This window comes from Salvelinus namaycush, chromosome 6 (assembly GCF_016432855.1).
Source record: "Salvelinus namaycush isolate Seneca chromosome 6, SaNama_1.0, whole genome shotgun sequence".
Classification (NCBI taxonomy): Eukaryota; Metazoa; Chordata; class Actinopteri; order Salmoniformes; family Salmonidae; genus Salvelinus; species Salvelinus namaycush.
In genome coordinates this window covers 51969475-51990324 of record NC_052312.1, presented here as the reverse complement: position 1 = coordinate 51990324, position 20850 = coordinate 51969475, and the positions used below count along the sequence as shown (strand labels likewise).

General features: G+C 42.7%; 1 protein-coding gene across 4 annotated transcripts in view; it reads right to left on the bottom strand.

The window, feature by feature from the left end:
- Positions 1 to 1800: 1800 nt before the first annotated feature.
- LOC120050146 (serine protease FAM111A-like) overlaps positions 1801 to 20850 on the bottom strand; it is a 108351-nt gene continuing 89301 nt past the window's right edge. Inside the window, exons 1-6 of one of the 4 annotated variants that reach the window (XM_038996814.1) lie at positions 6934 to 7115; positions 6601 to 6664; positions 6310 to 6448; positions 4338 to 4393; positions 2311 to 4130; positions 1801 to 2246 (exon numbers count right to left, since the gene is read on the bottom strand). In XM_038996814.1, coding sequence (XP_038852742.1) covers positions 2334 to 4130; positions 4338 to 4376 — 1836 coding nt within the window. In that variant the 5' untranslated portion in view covers positions 4377 to 4393; positions 6310 to 6448; positions 6601 to 6664; positions 6934 to 7115 and the 3' untranslated portion in view covers positions 1801 to 2246; positions 2311 to 2333. Of the gene's footprint in view, positions 4131 to 4337; positions 4394 to 6309; positions 6449 to 6600; positions 6665 to 6933; positions 7116 to 20850 lie in introns of those variants that run through there. The other 3 variants (XM_038996811.1, XM_038996812.1, XM_038996813.1) reach the window with 3 other exon arrangements.

The window sequence follows — 20850 nt, the reverse complement described above, 5'->3', positions numbered from 1 at the left end:
TTATTTCCTGTTCTATTCTTGTCTAAAAAAAGCTACATGATATTTGTATGCAGTACATGTCATAGTATTCTGCTAATTTATCACTTTACTGAAACTTGATTATGTAAAAGTCATGTACCACTTGTCTCACCCTGTACTGTTTAGTGCAGACCATCCAATCTAATGTTGAAGAGCGGGTTGCCTCCTCTGCTGTAGTTGAGGGCTAAATCACCATGGAGATATTTCTATATAAATCACAAGCTCTACAGCCAGGACATTAGATCAAATGCAGGATGACAATATTACTCTGTCGACTCTAAATGGATTCATGTTATTTCTCTCTTCTCAAGTTCCATGGTCTCTGCCGGTTAAATGATCAGACACACCATTGTGTGGTCACAGTCATGTGATCAGACACACCATTGTTTGGTCACAGTCATGTGATCAGACACACCATTGTGTGGTCACAGTCATGTGATCAGACACACCATTGTGTGGTCACAGTCATGTGATCAGACACACCATTGTGTGGTCCACTTGCAATAAGAAGCCATAAGCAAGCTGTAATTGTCAACACATTTATTGATTAGTCTGTCACTAGTTTTATGCATGGTCGTTTTCATTACTTGTAACAATGTCTAAATGATACATACAGTATTCCAATGTAATCACAGTTACCACATTGTACTCATTATTAACCTTTACATGTCAAACCAAGAAAGCAAAACTATGGATCCATGAAGTAATATAATATGCCATTTAGCAGACGCTTTTATCCAAAGAGACTTACAGTCATGCATGCATAAAATATTGTTTTGTAAGTATGGGTGGTCCTAGGAATCTAACCATCCTCTACCAACTGAGCTACAAAGGACCTGAAGTCACTGGGAAGTCACCGTCTCAGAAGAGTACAAAAGTAGTGAGCCATGACTCTATTCAACATGACTCTATTCAACATGACTCTATTGACTCTATTCAACATGACTCTATTCATCACGACTCTATTCAACATGACTCTATTCAACACGACTCTATTGACTCTATTCAACACGACTCTATTGACTCTATTCAACACGACTCTATTGACTCTATTCAACACGACTCTATTGACTCTATTCAACACGACTCTATTGACTATTCAACACGACTCTATTGACTATTCAACACGACTCTATTGACTATTCAACACGACTCTATTGACTCTATTCAACACGACTCTACTCATCACGACTATTCAACACGACTCTATTGACTCTATTCAACACGACTCTATTGACTCTACTCAACACAACTCTATTGACTCTATTCAACACGACTCTATTGACTCTACTCAACACGACTCTATTCAACACGACTCTATTGACTCTACTCAACACGACTCTATTGACTCTATTCAACACGACTCTACTCATCACGACTATTCAACACGACTCTATTGACTCTATTCAACACGACTCTATTGACTCTATTCAACACGACTCTATTGACTCTACTCAACACGACTCTATTGACTCTACTCAACACGACTATTCAACACGACTCTATTGACTCTATTCTATTCAACATGACTCTATTCAACAGGACTCTATTCAACAAGACAATATTCAACACGACTCTATTGACTCTATTCTATTCAACACGACTCTATTCAACACGACTCTATTCTATTCAACACGACTCTATTCAACACGACTCTATTCTATTCAACATGACTCTATTCAACATGATATTTTGAGACAAGTTAAAGCAAAAGACAAGTAATCAAAATGTAGAACACAATAAAACAATATTTAGATAGTTGCAATCTGATCTAGGTAGATGTCTTAATCTATTAAATGTTTATTTTTGCAGGGAAGGCCCACTATGGCCAAAGTCTGTTTTTCAAAGGAAACCATACTTCACATAAATGCAGAGTACATCGTAAGGAACCAGTGATGAGAATTACAGAAAACAAAGGTGCATGAGATAACACAATACAAATTATATATAAAAAAAAAAAAGTACCTTTGACCTAGGACAAGTAATATTATCAATACCCTGAAAGGCACTAGTGGAATGGTTGAACATGAATACTGACATTACAGTATTTGCAGCCTCCCTCTGAATTCTTAATAGACATTGTTGTGTTGTTCCCAAGACAACCACTGGGTGGCATTGTTGTGTTGTTCCCAGGACAACCACTGGGTGGCATTGTTGTGTTGTTCCCAGGACAACCACTGGGTGGCATTGTTGTGTTGTTCCCAGGACAACCACTGGGTGGCATTGTTCCCAGGACAACCACTGGGTGGCATTGTTGCGTTGTTCCCAGGACAACCACTGGGTGGCATTGTGTTAGCTGTATTTGCAACAATCTCCTACGACATATCCATAGGCTCATCGGTCTTGAAAAGAGCCTCAATCAGGAAGACGTTTTTCTGTGCCTCTTCCTGAACTCTTTTCAAAACTGCCTGATTGTTGTCCTCCTCCAAACGGATGACAAAGTTCTGTAATATGGTGAGCAGAGGGAGGGCGTACTCTATCACACTCTGAGTGCTCTGAGTGAGTTTATCCTCATAGTCAAAGCCACCAGTATGCATGCCAAACACTCGACCAAGGTCATCGAAGACTGGAGAGCCAGAAGATCCATGGAAGAAGGAGGTGTTATAGGTCACAAAGTCGTCCTTGTTCTCCTGCATCACTTCCTCGTAGCGCTTTTTCTGTTTTTCAACATCATCATTTATTGTGAAGATTGCATGTCCATTTTCCCGTTTATATTTATTCGCAGCCTCCTCTCTTATCTCACTGCCAATGATGGAGGTGGGTTCCATTTGTTTCACCAGTCCACCTGGGTGTCCAATGAGGCAGGCCCCACCGCATGCTGGAACTGGGCCATATTCACGGAGGAGACCAGGAGGAACCTTCTTCTGTTGCTTCTTATTCTGAGGATCCATCTCCAGTATGGCATAGTCTATATAATGTTTTCCCTTATCTTCATATTGAAAGTCGATCAGCAGGGTTTTGGCTTTGAATACGTTCACATCGGATCCATTTGGATTTTCATAGTTGAACTTCACAGATACATCGACTAACAGCTGCATGTTTTTGCTTACATTTTCACCAAACAAATGTGCATTTGTTAGGACGAAGTTGTCAAACAGCACGAAGCCTGTCCCCTGAACACCCTGAACACCCTCAACAATCACCTGACAAACGGAGGCACCAAGTTCAATCAATTTCTTCACTCTGTGAACCTCTGAGAACTTCTGTCTGATTTTCCCGAATTCCTGCTTCATGAGATCCAACTCTTCAGGAAATGTCTTCTTTTGTCTGTCCTCCCTCCTACTTTCCATCTGCTTCACCAGATCATCAAACTGGTTGCGAAGGATCTTCAATATTTCACCATGGTCTGGAATGGGATTGCATTTCCGATTCTGCTTTGTTCTCGAAGAGGACTCCCCTACATCTGATGTTTCAGTTGTTAGCGTCGATGGAGACGTCTGTGTGCCGTCTCCTTCAGAGTTTACGTTTTTTGTTTTTATTGTGGAGTCAGATGTTTCCATCTTAGTTGCCGTTTTCTCCTTAAGTTTTGTCAGACAGATTTCAAAGTTTCGACCATTAAGTTTTTTTGCTATTTGCCCCATTGAAACCTTGCTTCCTGTTGATCGCTCAGAGAGCTGACATTTCTGTTCAAACACAATGTCAGAGAAGCGTCCATCATTTCGTAGAGCCTGCTTCACGTCCTCCTTCTGTTTTGCATAGACACATAGAGGTCCGTAGGACTCAAGTTGTTTGTTTCTAAGTATTGGTTTTGTTTTGCTGTTTTTCCCTGCTCTTGTCTCAACAGAGAAAGTGACATAATTGTCTGTTTCCTCATCCGTGACCCCTGCAGTTTCATCTGTGGCATGTGTGACCATCTCAATAGTGAGAAGGTCATCCTCTTCGATCAGCCAACATGGAAAGTGCTTCACTATGTACCCCTTACAACTCTTGATGACAATGTCTTTCCCTTTCAGTGTCTTCTTGTCCATTTGGTTTAACCCCTTGAATGTGTCATTAGTTTCAAGTGCTCTCAATATTGTTCCAGGTTTGGTGCAGGTGATATCCTCTTTGGTTATTTTATGAGTTTGGAAACTGAAGGAGAATGAGTGACAGTGTTTCGTTTCTGGATAAATCTGTAAAAGAAAATAGAATATTGAATGAAATGGTGAGGATAAAGTATTCTGAGATACTCTGCAGTATATTGTCATCATATTGAGAAACAGTATTGTATAAATATATACACACACGATAAGACCCCTCTGTCCTTGATGCTGATGATTATTTTATTATGTGACCCATCAAAGTCATCCTTAAATTAAAACTAAAATAACTTCACTTACATCGCTCTTAAGCGGCTCAGACTTCACCATGGCTGCCATTGGACCTGTGAAATGACCTGTGAAATGATTCAACATTATTGTGGTTGATAAGAGGGTCATTCCATCAATAGTTCCTTTTGGGTAATTTGGTTTAAAACAACTATTTGTGTCACCTAATTGTAACATTGTCATAAAGAGCACGTTCAACTTCCTAAAAAAAACATGTTTTCCCATCTCAAGAGGTTCAAAGTAGACTCAGTGAAATGACGAGCAACAAGCAGCTGACTAGGTATCCCCTTTCCTCTTCCCCAGCTCACCTGTTGACTAGGTATCTCCTTTCTCCTTCCCCAGCTCACCTACTGACTAGGTATCCCCTTTCCCCTTCCCCAGCTCACCTGTTGACTAGGTTTCCCCTTTCCCCTTCCCCAGCTCACCTGTTGACTAGGTATCCCCTTTCCCCTTCCCCAGCTCACCTGTTGACTAGGTATCCCCTTTCCCCTTCCCCAGCTCACCTGCTGACTAGGTATTCCCTTTCCCCTTCCCCAGCTCACCTGCTGACTAGGTATCTCCTTTCCCCTTCCCCAGCTCACCTACTGACTAGGTATCCCCTTTCCCCTTCCCCAGCTCACCTGTTGACTAGGTATCCCCTTTCCCCTTCCCCAGCTCACCTGCTGACTAGGTATCCCCTTTCCCCTTCCCCAGCTCACCTGCTGACTAGGTATCTCCTTTCCCCTTCCCCAGCTCACCTGTTGACTAGGTATCCCCTTTCCCCTTCCCCAGCTCACCTGTTGACTAGGTATCTCCTTTCCCCTTCCCCAGCTCACCTGCTGACTAGGTATCCCCTTTCCCCTTCCCCAGCTGACTAGGTATCCCCCTTCCCCTTCCCCAGCTCACCTACTGACTAGGTATTCCCTTTCCCCTTCCCCAGCTCACCTGCTGACTAGGTATCCCCTTTCCCCTTCCCCAGCTCACCTGCTGACTAGGTATCCCCTTTCTCCTTCCCCAGCTCAGCAGCTTTTACACTATAACTATTAGATGTTAAATGTTTCTTTTGAAACATTTTTTATAAAATAATAGTTTCTCCATATTAAAATGAGAGTTCAGTTCAAGTACGTAACAGGGTCGGATCTTGAAATGAGGGACAAATGTAAATTCATCACTAATCACGTTGTATACTTTCAAAAATCTTCAAAAATGACTGCCGAAGCAACCAAATAACTAGGCTTTACAATGATGATCAAAACGTGGCGTAATGTTATGGCAACCACGTCTAAACCAGAGACTGTTGGTGATCACTGCATATATAGGGTGCTGTATAAATGCCCCCCCCCCCCCCCCCCCCCCATGCAGTGAGCGTAACATACCTGCCCCACCCTCAACTTCTGGAAAGGTCCTGTCTAAGGCCAGATGGTAGTAAATTAATAAAGCAACTGTCTTGTTGGTCAGGCTATAGAAGGTAATGGAGAGAGATATAATTATAATAACAATTAGAAAATCACCTTGTTTTACATTTTCCAATTTAGTTGAGTAGACAGTCATATGTGAAAATGCCAAATGATTAGTGAAATGTGAACCAAACGGTCTCTTATGAGGACATGATTGATAAACTTGTGTTATTACCACCCTACTAGTCCGTACAACAGGTGTGTTCGAAAGACAAGTAGTCAGTTATTGAAAGGTTTTGGATTGATTAACTTGTGTTATTACCTCCATACTATTGTGTAACAACACAGGGTGTGTTCGTAAATTCAATCTGGAGTGCCAGAGTGCGCGCTGGGTGTTAGTAAATTCAGAGCGTTGTCAGATTATCCGGTCATAAATTCAGAGCGTTTCGCTCTCAGAGGGTTCAGAGATCTCACTGGACGCTCTGGTCGTGGAGTAGGGTTGATCCGCCGTTCTGGCTTCACAACGGCAGTCAAGCACCCACTAACAGGCTTGCTAGCTACTTCCAGACACAAATGAGAGAACACATCACTCAGATCATTTTACTCACCCTTGCAGAGCAGGTTAGGCTGTTTTCATGTTGTCCAGAGCGTTGGTGACTAACTGTGCTGCTGGTGTAACCAACTTCACATAACCACCCAGAAGAAAGGCACATGGACAACCACACTTAAGGTTGACTTGGTTTTTATCTGCAGTAAAATATATAAAACAGTGATGACAGGATGGTCACAGTCACATGTTCACTACTCTCAGAATATCTCTCTCAGACTCAATCCACAAAGTGATCGTATAGTATACATGCGTTGTGTTTAGAAAATAACAAAAATACAGAAAAGCATACCTGCAGTAAAAGATATCAAACAGTGATGACAGGCATTGACAGGACGGTCACAGCCACACGTTCACTGGTTAGGTAGGACACAATATATATTTTAGATAGGAGCAACAGTAATGTGAAGTGACATTAATCCATAAATACAGAGCACAAGTACAACCTTTTTTATATAAAACTTTTTTTAAGGTAGTAAGAAAATAAACATTCACATAATATTTCAATAAATCACCTGTTAGCAATAGCTAGCGAAACATTGTAACGTTAGTGCAGTGACAGACGGTGTTAGTTAGCTCGTCATTAACATGGCTAGCTCAGCCAGCGAAAACTTGGTTAACTTACCGAAACATGTCTTAAATACATTAACGGCTAAATAAATATATACATAGTCACATTCGCTATTGACTTTATGATATATGAACCCGTTTTCCAAAGAGACTATTGTGTTATACCGTTTATATATACAGAGGAAGAAGACACTAACAGGCTCTCAGAATATCTCTCTCAGACTGAGGAGCAGGTAGACCAACTTCCCAAATAGGGGAGAAGTACTCAAAACCCACTAGTTGTTCATTCAAAGAAAATAATACAAAAATGGTACGTCCGAAGACCTCTCGTATTGCCAACCTTACTACAATGGCAGCAAATAATTCTTATGAATATAACAACACATAATGAAAGGAAACTTTTATTTATAATCACCCCTTTTCCTGAAGTGAATGGTTTCACCCACGACTTTACCCGCGAACTGCGGCGTTCTTTGAAGCCTACATTGCGCGCTAGGTTTCGTCGCGCTGGCAAAAATGTAATTACGCGCTCTTTTTTTGCCGCCTTTAACTGACAGCGGCCATTTTCAACGGGTGTTGAGAGTTCTTATTAAATTCATCAGTTATTCTGCTCTCTGATACACTCGGATGAGAGTGCTCTGAAATCGGAGTAGCTAGCCAGAGTGAATTTACAAATGCACCGTTAATGTGACATTCAGGGCTCTATTTTAACAAACCTAAAATCTGTAGTGGGCTTGTGATGTCTACTTCTTCCACCTTGGAGGGATCTGGCGCTCAATAGCAACTTGGGACAAGATCGGTTGTTTGATTTGTTCTTAGGAACAGGGCGCCATTGAAAGGAGTGATTACCGGGGGAGCTGTAAATGTGAAGGAGAACCAGTTGAGGGGGAAGATTCCCGGTGTGTGATACTCGTCGTTTGGTGCGATGTAGGCAGGGTGGAGTGAATGGTGAGACAGAAGAGTCAGTAGCTCTATTCGGACACGATTAGTTTTACTGGGCGAGGTCGGGTAATGTAATTAAAAACACCACATCTGTACTAATTTTTAGTCCCGTCCGTATCTGCCATGGCAGTAATTTTTACATGGCAGGAGAGTAACAATTCCAGCCAGAATAACCTACTAATTTTTGGCAAACTGCAAAGTCCTCTGATAATACTAGTCCCATGCGAATCACCATCCTTGTGTTTTGAGAGAAATGTCTGAGTTTGACAGGTGTTTTGTTGCTCACGGTTTGAGCAAGAAAACAACTGATTCGATAAGTTGAACAAAGTGCTGGGCATGGCCTATATATTAAGGGCCTACATGTATCAACTTTTACAGTGATTGCTTTTGTTTACCTTATGTGCGAATGAATTGAATATCCAAATGCATCATTAAAAATATGCAACCCTTAATGCAACCCTTGCTGTTAATTGATCGCAATTCGACAGGTAGCCCAGTGGTCAAAGCGTTGGACTAGTAACCGAAAGGTTGCAAGATCGAACCCCCGAGCTGAGAAGGTAAAAATCTCATTATGAACCCACTGTTCCTAGGCCATCATTGAAAATAAGAATTTGTTCATGCCTAGTTAAATAAAGGTAATCAAAAAAACACAACTGAGCTAAATGTTTGGAAATTACAAGTTCACTTTAATTCATAGCCTGAAAACACATATTAGGTTCAAGTGCGATATTTAGCTCACGTCTGAAGGCTGGTGGGCGTCTACTGCGGATCACTAAAACATCCTAATGATTATTGTTTTTAAAACTTCCTCAATTAAAATAGTACGGCGACACTATACCAAATATGGTTTGGTATGGTTTAGAAACTTGGAGGTTTGGTATGGTTTAGAAACTTGGAGGTTTGGTATGGTTTAGAAACTTGGAGGTTTGGTATGGTTTAGAAACTTGGGAACTAAACTGGAGTTATCAGTGTAGACTGTTATCTAAGCTGGAGTTATCAGTGTAGGCTGTTATCTAAACTGGAGTTATCAGTGTAGGCTGTTATCTAAGCTGGCGTTATCAGTGTAGGCTGTTATCTAAACTGGAGTTATCAGTGTAGGCTGTTATCTAAACTGGAGTTATCAGTGTAGGCTGTTATCTAAACTGGAGTTATCAGTGTAGGCTGTTATCTAAGCTGGCGTTATCAGTGTAGGCTGTTATCTAAGCTGGAGTTATCAGTGTAGGCTGTTATCTAAACTGGAGTTATCAGTGTAGGCTGTTATCTAAACTGGAGTTATCAGTGTAGGCTGTTATCTAAACTGGAGTTATCAGTGTAGGCTGTTATCTAAACTGGAGTTATCAGTGTAGGCTGTTATCTAAACTGGAGTTATCAGTGTAGGCTGTTATCTAAACTGGAGTTATCAGTGTAGGCTGTTATCTAAACTGGAGTTATCAGTGGAGGCTGTTATCGCCCGGACTTGTTGGAATACATGTAATAAGAACAATGTGGACGGCAAAAATGTAAAACATATTTAGCAAATATGGGCAGGCAATGTAGGGTGACCAGACGTCCCCATTTTTGGTGGCCTGTCCCCGGTTGAAGCTGTACCCGGAAATGTACCCGTTTTTAACAGTGCATTAAAAACAGACTGCAAAGTGAAATATTATTTTACTTGGCAAGAAATACCGGGCAGCAGAGCCTACCGGTTGACATCTCAATCGAGTTGTGCTTGTTTTGTCCAGCAGAGGGGGCTGCTCGCTATAGCAGTTTCACAAAGCTACGACCGGTCATAATACAATGGGACTACTGAAAAAGCTCAGGCTTTCTGGGTCCTTGTCCTATAATTGGTTCAGCCTATGACTCTCATCTCCCCAAGATGTCAGAATTAGTGATAACAGGTGTAGGAACTGTGCCTACCTTGTTTCTGGTGCCGGCTCCTGTTTCACTGATTCAGAATCTCTAGTTTGACTGCAAATCGTGGTGAACCCTGCTCGCAGCACCAACTGTTAGCTTCTTATTATCAGAGTAAGAACTCGACGGACACTATGACAGCTTAAACCAAGTTTATTCTTCCCAAAGGATCGAACAGCTGAATCGACCAAAACATATTTACACAAGCACTGGTACACAAGTCCCGGAAGGTAAGCCCAAACAGGTTAGTATCTGTAGAGGGTCAGCCCTAGGGGGTAAGACCCGGGTGGAGTTGGTTCCCTGCTAAACCTGTAACCGGAGGAGAGCCTCCTCCATGGTTAGTAAAGGAGAAAGATAACATGATTCAAGTATATGAGCAGTAGCAATAAGGAGGGAGGTTGGTTTATGCCCTGTTGGGGCGGTGAACCGTGACAGATTATGTGGACATAGGACGACAAGTGTGAATCATTTCGGTAATATGTGTTGTCAACAACAGTGATATTTAACACGCAACACTGGAATAAGACATTAGGTCATCCGTATTCTCCAGTAATACATTTGCGGACGCTATAGTATTGGTTCTAATACAAGGTATTAAGTGACGTGCCCAATAATAGGCCCAAAAACCATAACTATTCCACGGAGAAGTGGGTAGCGCTACCTTGGAAAATAGTTGTTAGACGGTGTGTATTATAGACGGGAGTGAAGAAATCTAAAATACCCTGGACACCGTCGGGAGAGGTTAGGGAATAATAACTATTGATATGGCGACAGACGGCCCCGTTTCTCCCTGTAAAGGTTCGGGAATAATAACTATTGATATGGTGACAGACGGCCCCGGTACTCCCTGTAAAGGTTCGGGAATAATAACTATTGATATGGTGACAGACGGCCCCGGTACTCCCTGTAAAGGTTCGGGAATAATAACTATTGAAATGGTGACAGACGGCCCCGTTTCTCCCTATAAAGCGGAGCTAGAGGATTTTAATAAAGCCATGGAGGTGCTGAAAGAAGTGCATGAGCATTCTACCAATTCGTCTCGATTATGGGAAAAATTGAGCAAACTAGATAAAATTGGGCAACATTTCACTGCTGACGTAGAATTCAGATCAAATAAAGAATTCATGGGGGAAATTATGACTTGGCACAATGACATAAAACCAGAATCAAAAGCTCAAAATACCAGTGTTTTGATGTCAGCATTCTATCAACAAAACATACAAACCGATAAACCAGGAATTAGTTGATGTACTCAGCTACAGAAAGACTGGGCACGGGGTGCATTAGAAACTAAAATAGGAAACGCCCGTGCTCAGGTCTGTTCAACGCTGATTCCACGCTTCAAGATTGGTATGATCACGTGGACTGGGATATGTTCCGGATAGCGTCGAACAACAACATTGATGTATATGCTGATTCGGTGAGCGAGTTTATTCGCAAGTGCATCGGTGAAGTTGTACCCATGGCGACTATTAAAACCTTCCCCAACCAGAAACCGTGGATTGATGGCAGCATTCGCACAAAACTGAAGGAGCGAACCACAGCTTTTAATCAGGGCAAGGCGACCGGAAACATGACCGAATACCAACAGTGTAACTATTCCCTCCGCAAGGCAATCAAACAAGCTAAGCATCAGTATAGAGACAAAGTAGAGTAGCAATTCAACGGCTCAGACACGAGAGGTATGTGGCAGGGTCTACAGTCAATCACGGACTACAAAAAGAAAACCAGCCCCATCGCAGACCCGATGTCTTGCTCCCAGACAAACTAAGAAACTTCTTTGCTCTCTTTGAGGACAATACAGTGTCACCGACATGGCCCGCAACCAAAACCTGCAGGCTCTCCTTCACTGCAACCGACGTGAGTAAAACATTTAAACGTGTTAACCCTCGCAAGGCTGCCGGCCCAGATGGCATCCCTAGCCGCGTCCTCAGAGCATGCAGAGCATTAAATCAATCCCTATCCCAGTCTGCTGTTCCCACATGCTTCAAGAGGGCCACCATTGTTCCTGTTCCCAAGAAGCTAAGGTAACTGAGCTAATCGACTATCGCCCCGTAGCACTCACTTCCGTTATCATGAAGTGCTTTGAGAGACTAGTCAAGGACCATATCACCTCCACCCTACCTGACACCCTAGACCCACTCCAATTTGCTTAGCGCTCCAATAGGTCCACAGACGACGCAATCGCAATCACACTGCACACTGCCCTAACCCATCTGGACAAGAGGAATACCTATGTAAGAATGCTGTTCATCGACTACAGCTCAGCATTTAACACCATAGTACCCTCCAAACTCGTCATTAACCCTGGGTCTCGACCCCACCCTGTGCAACTGGGTCCTGGACATTCTGAAGGTACACCCCAAGGTGGTGAGGGTAGGAAACAACATCTCCACCCCACTGATCCTCAACACTTGGGCCCCACAAGGGTGCATTCTCAGCCCTCTCCTGTACTCCCTGTTCACCCATGACTACATGGCCATGCATGCCTCCAACTCAATCATCACGTTTGCAGACGACACTACAGTGGTAGGCTTGATTACCAACAACGACGAGATGGCCTACAGGAAGGAGGTGAGGGCCCTCGGAGTGTGGTGTCAGGAAAATAAACTCACACTCAACGTCAACAAAAAAGAGGAGATGATTGTGGACTTCAGGAAACAGCAGAGGGAGCACCCCCCTATCCACATCGACGGGACAGTAGTGGAGAAGGTGGAAAGTTTTAAGTTCCTCGGCGCACACATCACGGACAAACTGAAATGGTCCACCCACACAGACAGCGTGGTGAAGAAGGCGCAACAGTGCCTCTTCAACCTCAGGAGGCTGAAGAAATTTGGCGTGTCACCAAAAACACCCAAACTTTTACAGATGCACAATCGAGAGCATCCTGTCGGGCTGTATCACCGCCTGGTAAGGCAACTGCTCCGCCCACAACCGTAAGGTTCTCCAGAGGGTAGTGAGGTCTGCACAACGCATCACCGGGGGCAAACTACCTGCCCTCCAGGACACCTACACCACCCGATGTCACAGGAAGGCCATAAAGATCATCAAGGACAACAACTACCCGAGCCACTGCCTGTTACATGCACTTAGGTTGGAGTCATTAAAACTCGTTTTTCAACCACTCCACAAATGTCTTGCTAACAAACTATAGTTTTGGCAAGTCGGTTAGGACATCTACTTTGTGCATGACACAAGTCATTTTTCCAACAATTGTTTACAGACAGATTATTTCACTTATAATTCACTGTACCACAATTCCAGTGGGTCAGACGTTTACATACACTAAGTAGACTGTGCCTTTAAACATTTTGGAAAATTCCAGAAAATGATGTCATGGCTTTAGAAGCTTCCGATAGGCTAATTGACATCATTTGAGTGAATTGGAGGTGTAAGAAAAAAAATTGTTGACCTCCACATCTGGTTCATCCTTGGGAGCAATTTCCAAATGTCTGAAGGTACCACGTTTATCTGAACAACAATAGTACGCAAGTATAAACACCATGGGACCACGCAGCCAACATACCGCTCAGAAAGAGACGCGTTCTGTCTCCTAGAGATGATTGTACTTTGGTGCGAAAAGTGCAAATCAATCCCAGTACAACAGCAAAGGACCTTGTGAAGATGATGGAGGAAACAGGTACAAAAGTATCTATATCCACAGTAAACTGAGTCCTATATCGACATAACCTGAAATACCACTCAGCAAGGAAGAAGCCTCTGCTCCAAAACCACCATAAAAAAGCCAGACTATGGTTTGCAACTGCACATGGGGACAAAGATCGTACTTTTTGGAGAAATGTCCTCTGGTCTGATGTAACAAAAATAGAATTGTTTGGCCATAATGACCATCGTTATGTTTGGAGGAAAAAGGGGGAGGCTTGCAAGCCGAAGAACACCATCCCAACCGTGAACCACGGGGGTGGCAGCATCATGTTGTTGGGGTGCTTTGCTGCAGGAGGGACTGGTGCACGTCACAAAATAGATGGCATCATGAGGTAGGAAAATTATGTGGATATATTGAAGCAATAATCATTCTCTCTAAAAATGTCAACGTCGGCATTGGCTCTTGGTATAGTTACCGATGTGCAAAACCGATGTCAAAGTTGACATGCATACCTGTATAACGCAGGTAGATGACGTAATGACGCCACGAAAAATACAGCGCTACACGTGCAACACAGCATTCCTAACCTGGCCCACAATGTCTGCTGTGTTGATCTATTTTGAAGTTTCAAAGGAAGATAATAAAAAGGCACTATGCAACATTTGTGCTGCTATTATTTCCCGAGGGGAGAAAGTGAAATCTTTCAGTACCACAAACCTAATTACGTCACCCCCAGACGTTCAGTGACTACTTAGAACAAAAGCAGAAAAAACTAAGCTCAAACTTCCAACAACTAAACATGTTCAAGTGCAGCGGTCATTTGAAAGAGTAAGAATTTCAGCGAGACACCTCAAAGGCAGTGAGGCTCCCGTGTTACATACTGGGGATCTCGTCTAGCTCTCCACCAGGAACCTGCCGCCTGCTCTGTCGGAAGCTGAGCCCCTGGCGTGTGGGGCCATTCAATGTCCTCCAGAGGGTCAATGAGGTAACCTATCGTTTAGAACTCCCCACCAACTACCGGCTCTCACCCTGCTTTCATGTTTCCCTCCTCAGGCCAGTGGTTCCTGGTCCCCTGGCTGATGCCGTCCCCCACGACACCCCTCCGACCTCCCTTGGACATCAAGGGGACCCCCGCACTGTCATGCTTACTCCTGCTCCCTCCGGCGCTCGTCTAACCACCGGTCCTGGCAACCCACATTGCACACACCTGGCAACCATCATTGCGCAGCACACCTGCTCCCCATCGTTAAGCACACCTGGACTTCAACACCACCCTTATTACTCTCCCTTCATATAGCCCTCAGTAGCTTCAACACCACCCTGATTACTCTCCCTTCATATAGCCCTCAGTAGCTTCAACACCACCCTTATTACTCTCCCTTCATATAGCCCTCAGTAGCTTCAACACCACCCTGATTACTCTCCCTTCATATAACCCTCAGTCAATCAATCAATCAAGTTTATTTTATATAGCCCTTCGTACATCAGCTAATATCTCGAAGTGCTGTACAGAAACCCAGCCTAAAACCCCAAACAGCAAGCAATGCAGGTGTAGAAGCACGGTGGCTAGGAAAAACTCCCTAGAAAGGCCAAAACCTAGGAAGAAACCTAGAGAGGAACCAGGCTATGAGGGGTGGCCAGTCCTCTTCTGGCTGTGCCGGGTGGAGATTATAACAGAACTATGCCAAGATGTTCAAAATGTTCATAAGTGACAAGCATGGTCAAATAATAATCATGAATAATTTTCAGTTGGCTTTTCATAGCCGATCATTAAGAGTTGAAAACAGCAGGTCTGGGACAGGTGGCGGTTCCATAACCGCAGGCAGAACAGTTGAAACTGGAATAGTAGCAAGGCCAGGCGGACTGGGGACAGCAAGGAGTCATCATGCCCGGTAGTCCTGACGTATGGTCCTAGGGCTCAGGTCCTCCGAGAGAGAGAAAGAAAGAGAGAAGGAGAAAATTAGAGAGAGCCAAGATTTTCAAAATGTTCATAAATGACAAGCATGGTCAAATAATAATCAGGAATAAATGTCAGTTGGCTTTTCATAGCCGATCATTAAGAGTTGAAAACAGCAGGTCTGGGACAGGTAGGGGTTCCGTAACCGCAGGCAGAACAGTTAACTGGAATAGCAGCAAGGCCAGGCGGACTGGGGACAGCAAGGAGTCATCATGCCCGGTAGTCCTCACGTATGGTCCTAGGGCTCAGGTCCTCCGAGAGAGAGAAAGAAAGAGAGAAGGAGAGAATTAGAGAGAGCCAAGATTTTCAAAATGTTCATAAATGACAAGCATGGTCAAATAATAATCAGGAATAAAAGTCAGTTGGCTTTTCATAGCCGATCATTAAGAGTTGAAAGCAGCAGGTCTGGGACAGGTAGGGGTTCCATAACCGCAGGCAGAGCAGTTGAAACTGGAACAGCAGCAAGGCCAGGTGGACTGGGGACAGCAAGGAGTCATCATGCCTGGTTTGCCGTGACGTATGGTCCTAGGGCTCAGGTTCTCAGAGAGAAAGAAAGAGAGAACGAGAGAATTAGAGAGAGCATACTTAAATTCACACAGGACACTGGATAAGACAGGAGAAGTACTCCAGGTATAACCAACTGACCCTAGCCCCCCGACACATAAACTACTGCAGCATAAATACTGGAGGCTGAGACAGGAGCGGTCAGGAGACACTGTGGCCCCATCCAAAGATACCCCCGGACAGGGCCAAACAGGAAGGATATAACCCCACCCACTTTGCCAAAGCACAGCCCCCGCACCACTAGAGGGATATCTTCAACCACCAACTTACAATCCTGAGACAAGGCCGAGTATAGCCCACAAAGATCTCCACCACAGCACAAACCAAGGGGGGGCGCCAACCCAGACAGGAAGATCACGTCAGTAACTCAACCCACTCAAGTGACGCACCCCTCCTAGGGACAGCATGAAAGAGCACCAGTAAGCCAGTGACTCAGCCCCTGTAATAGGGTTAGAGGCAGAGAATCCCAGTGGAGAGAGGGGAACCGGCCAGGCAGAGACAGCAAGGGCGGTTCGTTGCTCCAGAGCCTTTCCGTTCACCTTCACACTCCTGGGCCAGACTACACTCAATCATATGACCTACTGAAGAGATAAGTCTTTAGTAAAGACTTAAAGGTTGAGACCGAGTCTGCGTCTCTCACATGGGTAGGCAGACCGTTCCATAAAAATGGAGATCTATAGGAAAAAGCCCTGCCTCCCGCTGTTTGCTTAGAAATTCTAGGGACAATTAGGAGGCCTGCGTCTTGTGACCGTAGCGTACGTATAGGTATGTACGGCAGGACCAACTCGGAAAGATAGGTAGGAGCAAGCCCATGTAACGCTTTATAGGTTAACAGTAAAACCTTGAAATCAGCCCTTGCCTTAACAGGAAGCCAGTGTAGGGAAGCTAGCACTGGAGTAATATGATCAAATTTCTTGGTTCTAGTCAGGATTCTAGCAGCCGTATTTAGCACTAACTGAAGTTTATTTAGTGCTTTATCCGGGTAGCCGGAAAGTAGAGCATTGCAGTAGTCTAACCTAGAAGTAACAAATGCATGGATTAATTTTTCTGCATCATTTTTGGACAGAAAATTTCAGATTTTTGCAATGTTACGTAGATGGAAAAAAGCTGTCCTTGAAACAGTCTTGATATGTTCGTCAAAAGAGAGATCAGGGTCAAGAGTAACGCCGAGGTCCTTCACAGTTTTATTTGAGACGACTTTACAACCATCAAGATTAATTGTCAGATTTAACAGAAGATCTCTTTGTTTCTTGGGACCTAGAACAAGCATCTCTGTTTTGTCCGAGTTTAAAAGTAGAAAGTTTTCAGCCATCCACTTCCTTATGTCTGAAACACAGGCTTCTAGTGAGGGCAATTTTGGGGCTTCACCATGTTTCATTGAAATGTACAGCTGTGTGTCATCCGCATAGCAGTGAAAGTTAACATTATGTTTTCGAATAACATCCCCAAGAGGTAAAATATATAGTGAAAACAATAGTGGTCCTAAAACGGAACCTTGAGGAACACCGAAATGTACAGTTGATTTGTCAGAGGACAAACCATTCAGAGAGACAAACTGATATCTTTCCGACAGGTAAGATCTAAACCAGGCCAGAACTTGTCCGTGTAGACCAATTTGGGTTTCCAGTCTCTCCAAAAGAATGTGGTGATCGATGGTGTCAAAGGCAGCACTAAGGTCTAGTAGCACGAGGACAGATGCAGAGCCTCGGTCTGACGCCATTAAAAGGTCATTTACCACCTTCACAAGTGCAGTCTCAGTGCTATGATGGGGTCTAAAACCAGACTGAAGCATTTCGTATACATTGTTTGTCTTCAGGAAGGCAGTGAGTTGCTGCGCAACAGCTTTTTCTAAAATTTTTGAGAGGAATGGAAGATTCGATATAGGCCGATAGTTTTTTATATTTTCCGGGTCAAGGTTTGGCTTTTTCAAGAGAGGCTTTATTACTGCCACTTTTAGTGAGTTTGGTACACATCCGGTGGATAGAGAGCTGTTTATTATGTTCAACATAGGAGGGCCAAGCACAGGAAGCAGCTCTTTCAGTAGTTTAGTAGGAATAGGATCCAGTATGCAGCTTGAAGGTTTAGAGGCCATGATTATTTTCATCATTGTGTCAAGAGATATAGTACTAAAACACTTAAGTGTCTCACCCGATCCCAGGCCCTGGCAGAGCTGTGCAGATCCAGGACAGCTAAGCCCTGGGGGAATACGCAGATTCAAAGAGGAGTCCGTAATTTGCTTTCTAATGGTCATGATCTTTTCCTCAAAGAAGTTCATGAATTTATTACTGCTGAAGTGAAAGCCATCCTCTCTTGGGGAATGCTGCTTTTTAGTTAGCTTTGCAACAGTATCAAAAAGAAATCAGTAGCTTCAACACCACCCTTATTACTCTCCCTTCATATAGCCCTCAGTATCTTCAACACCACCCTGATTACTCTCCCTTCATATAGCCCTCAGTAGCTTCAACACCACCCTGATTACTCTCCCTTCATATAGCCCTCAGTATCTTCAACACCACCCTGATTACTCTCCCTTCATATAGCCCTCAGTAGCTTCAATCATCAGGCAGTATTGGGTTAGGTTACATTCAGTACACTGCTCCTGTTTTGTATTTTCTTCTGCACCTGCTTCCTGACTCACTGCGTATACGTTACAGAATACGAGTTTGGGGGCTAAAATGCTTAAATATTAAAGCATTAAACCTCTCACTAAATGCGCCATTCATACATACTGTAAGTTATACATAAACACAAAATGGTTCTCCAGTAGATTACTAAGAAAGGGTCATCCTTTTTTCAAAAATTGCCTTTTTGCCTTTGTACAGATTATAACTTCTAATTTCCGACTAATTGAAAATGAAACTTTGTTTAAAATATCTCGGATTTACATACAGAATAATACAAAATGCTCTGAGACCAGGTTGGCTCCAATGGGCCCGGATCATAATGACTGAAGGCAGCCACACCCCCCCCCAAAAAAATGTTTAACAAATGTTTTCAAACGTTGTGTCCTGCTGTACACGCCAGAGAACAGCAGAGTGGAGGAGAAGAGTCAGGATGTTATAGGAGATTAAGTCAAAACTCAAACATGAAAATAACTGTCTAGAAAATCAACATGCTGCAGGACACATGAAGGTAGAATAATGTCATGTTTTATCTCAAAAGGTGTTATAGAAGAGAAATGTAAATATAGTGAAACGTACAAAAAGACAATTTGCTTTTAGTGTGATTTCATTGCAAACTGATTATATTGCAAACTGATTGTAATTCTTAAGGATATTCCCATTGAGATGAATGCATTGTACACTTGTAGGCAGTGTGACAACAGATACAGAACTTTATAACTACATAACCACCCTGTTTAATTTGTTAGGAAAGACAACATCGATGAGGTAAACCAGTATCAGTCTCTATAGTCAAATCCAGATTTAATGCATATGAGTATATTCTTTAAGCCCCTGGAGTTGATGCAACGGTGTGTCAATCTAAATGTACATAACAAAAACAATCCACATGAAAAATCGTCAGTTTAACATAGATGTCAATCCACCACATCTGCCAATGTCTCACTTCCTCATCTGTGGTGATATATATATATATTTTAATACTGAAAGGGGTCCTAAAATTCAAAATCAAATAGCTAAATAATCCATAGTATGACCATCTTAAAACAATTCCATGTCAGTTTAGTTCCCCCTGTTATGTTTGTTCCTTATATAATGACAAACTGGGACATAGGTTTAACTACTTTTAATGAACATATACTTCAGCTAGAAAACGCCTTAACCATCTGCCTCCCGCAAAGCCTGCTGGGTAACGTAGTCTAAATGTTATTAACGCACAACAAAACACCCACCCATCCCCCAACATCTTAGACTCTAAGGAATTATATCATGTTAGGTCAAGCAAATATTCAGTAGTCGAGACTGTTGTTTAAAATAATTCAGTGGTTAATCACCAACCGCAGTAGAATGTCTCCTTTAAAGAACCTCTAACAATAGCCTGACTTTAATTTAGCCATGATAAAAATCTTCTCCAAGTCTGCCTTCACACTTTTTACTGAATAATGTAAGAAACTTCATTTTGATATATATACAGTGTATATATAGATCTATAGAGATCTGATATATACAGCATATATATATATATATAGATCTGATATTTATACAGTATATATATATAGATCTGATATTTATACAGTATATATATATAGATCTGATATTTATACAGTATATATATATAGATCTGATATTTATACAGTATATATATATATATATATATATATATATATATATATATATATAGATAGATAGATAGATAGATAGATATAGATCTGATATATATATATAGATCTGGAGTCTCTAAGACAGTATGAAGTATTCTCTCTGTCTGATTAGTTTGACCAGATTTTCCCTGACTTCCCTGAAATGCTCTCGCACCTGTATAATTTGAGGATATTTTAAAATATCATCATGCAATGTGTTTAGTATTTCTTGTGGCGGAGGAAAATAGTTTGGGGCAAATAGTTGACTTGACCATGATCCACTCAAAAGAGATTGACCAATTTCTTCATCCATAATATTGAAATACATGGACCCGGACGGGCGATCAGTGAGTTTAGCCTTGTATGTACAAACGATAGTTTTAGATTTAAATTCATTATACTTAAGGAGCAGCTGCTCCAGGTTTTTCTGGTAGATTGAGATGGCTGCTAGCGCTTGGTGGCTGTCAACCCCCTCCTCCAGTCGAGCTAGGTGAATCAGCAACTGGACATGGAAGGCTGCTCCGTTGACCCAGATCTTGAGTGAACGAGTCTTCATGTGGCCATCTAGCATGGAGTTCTTCAGAGTAGTCAATGCAAAACTAAGTCTGCGCTCCACATACATGATGTCGCTCTTCATCTTAGCCTCATTATTTATGTTCATCGTACATCTCTTGAGGGCTTCCTCCATTTCATTGTACACCGTGGACACCTTCTCTTCTGCAAATACACGGCGCAGAATGTCTGTGCTGTC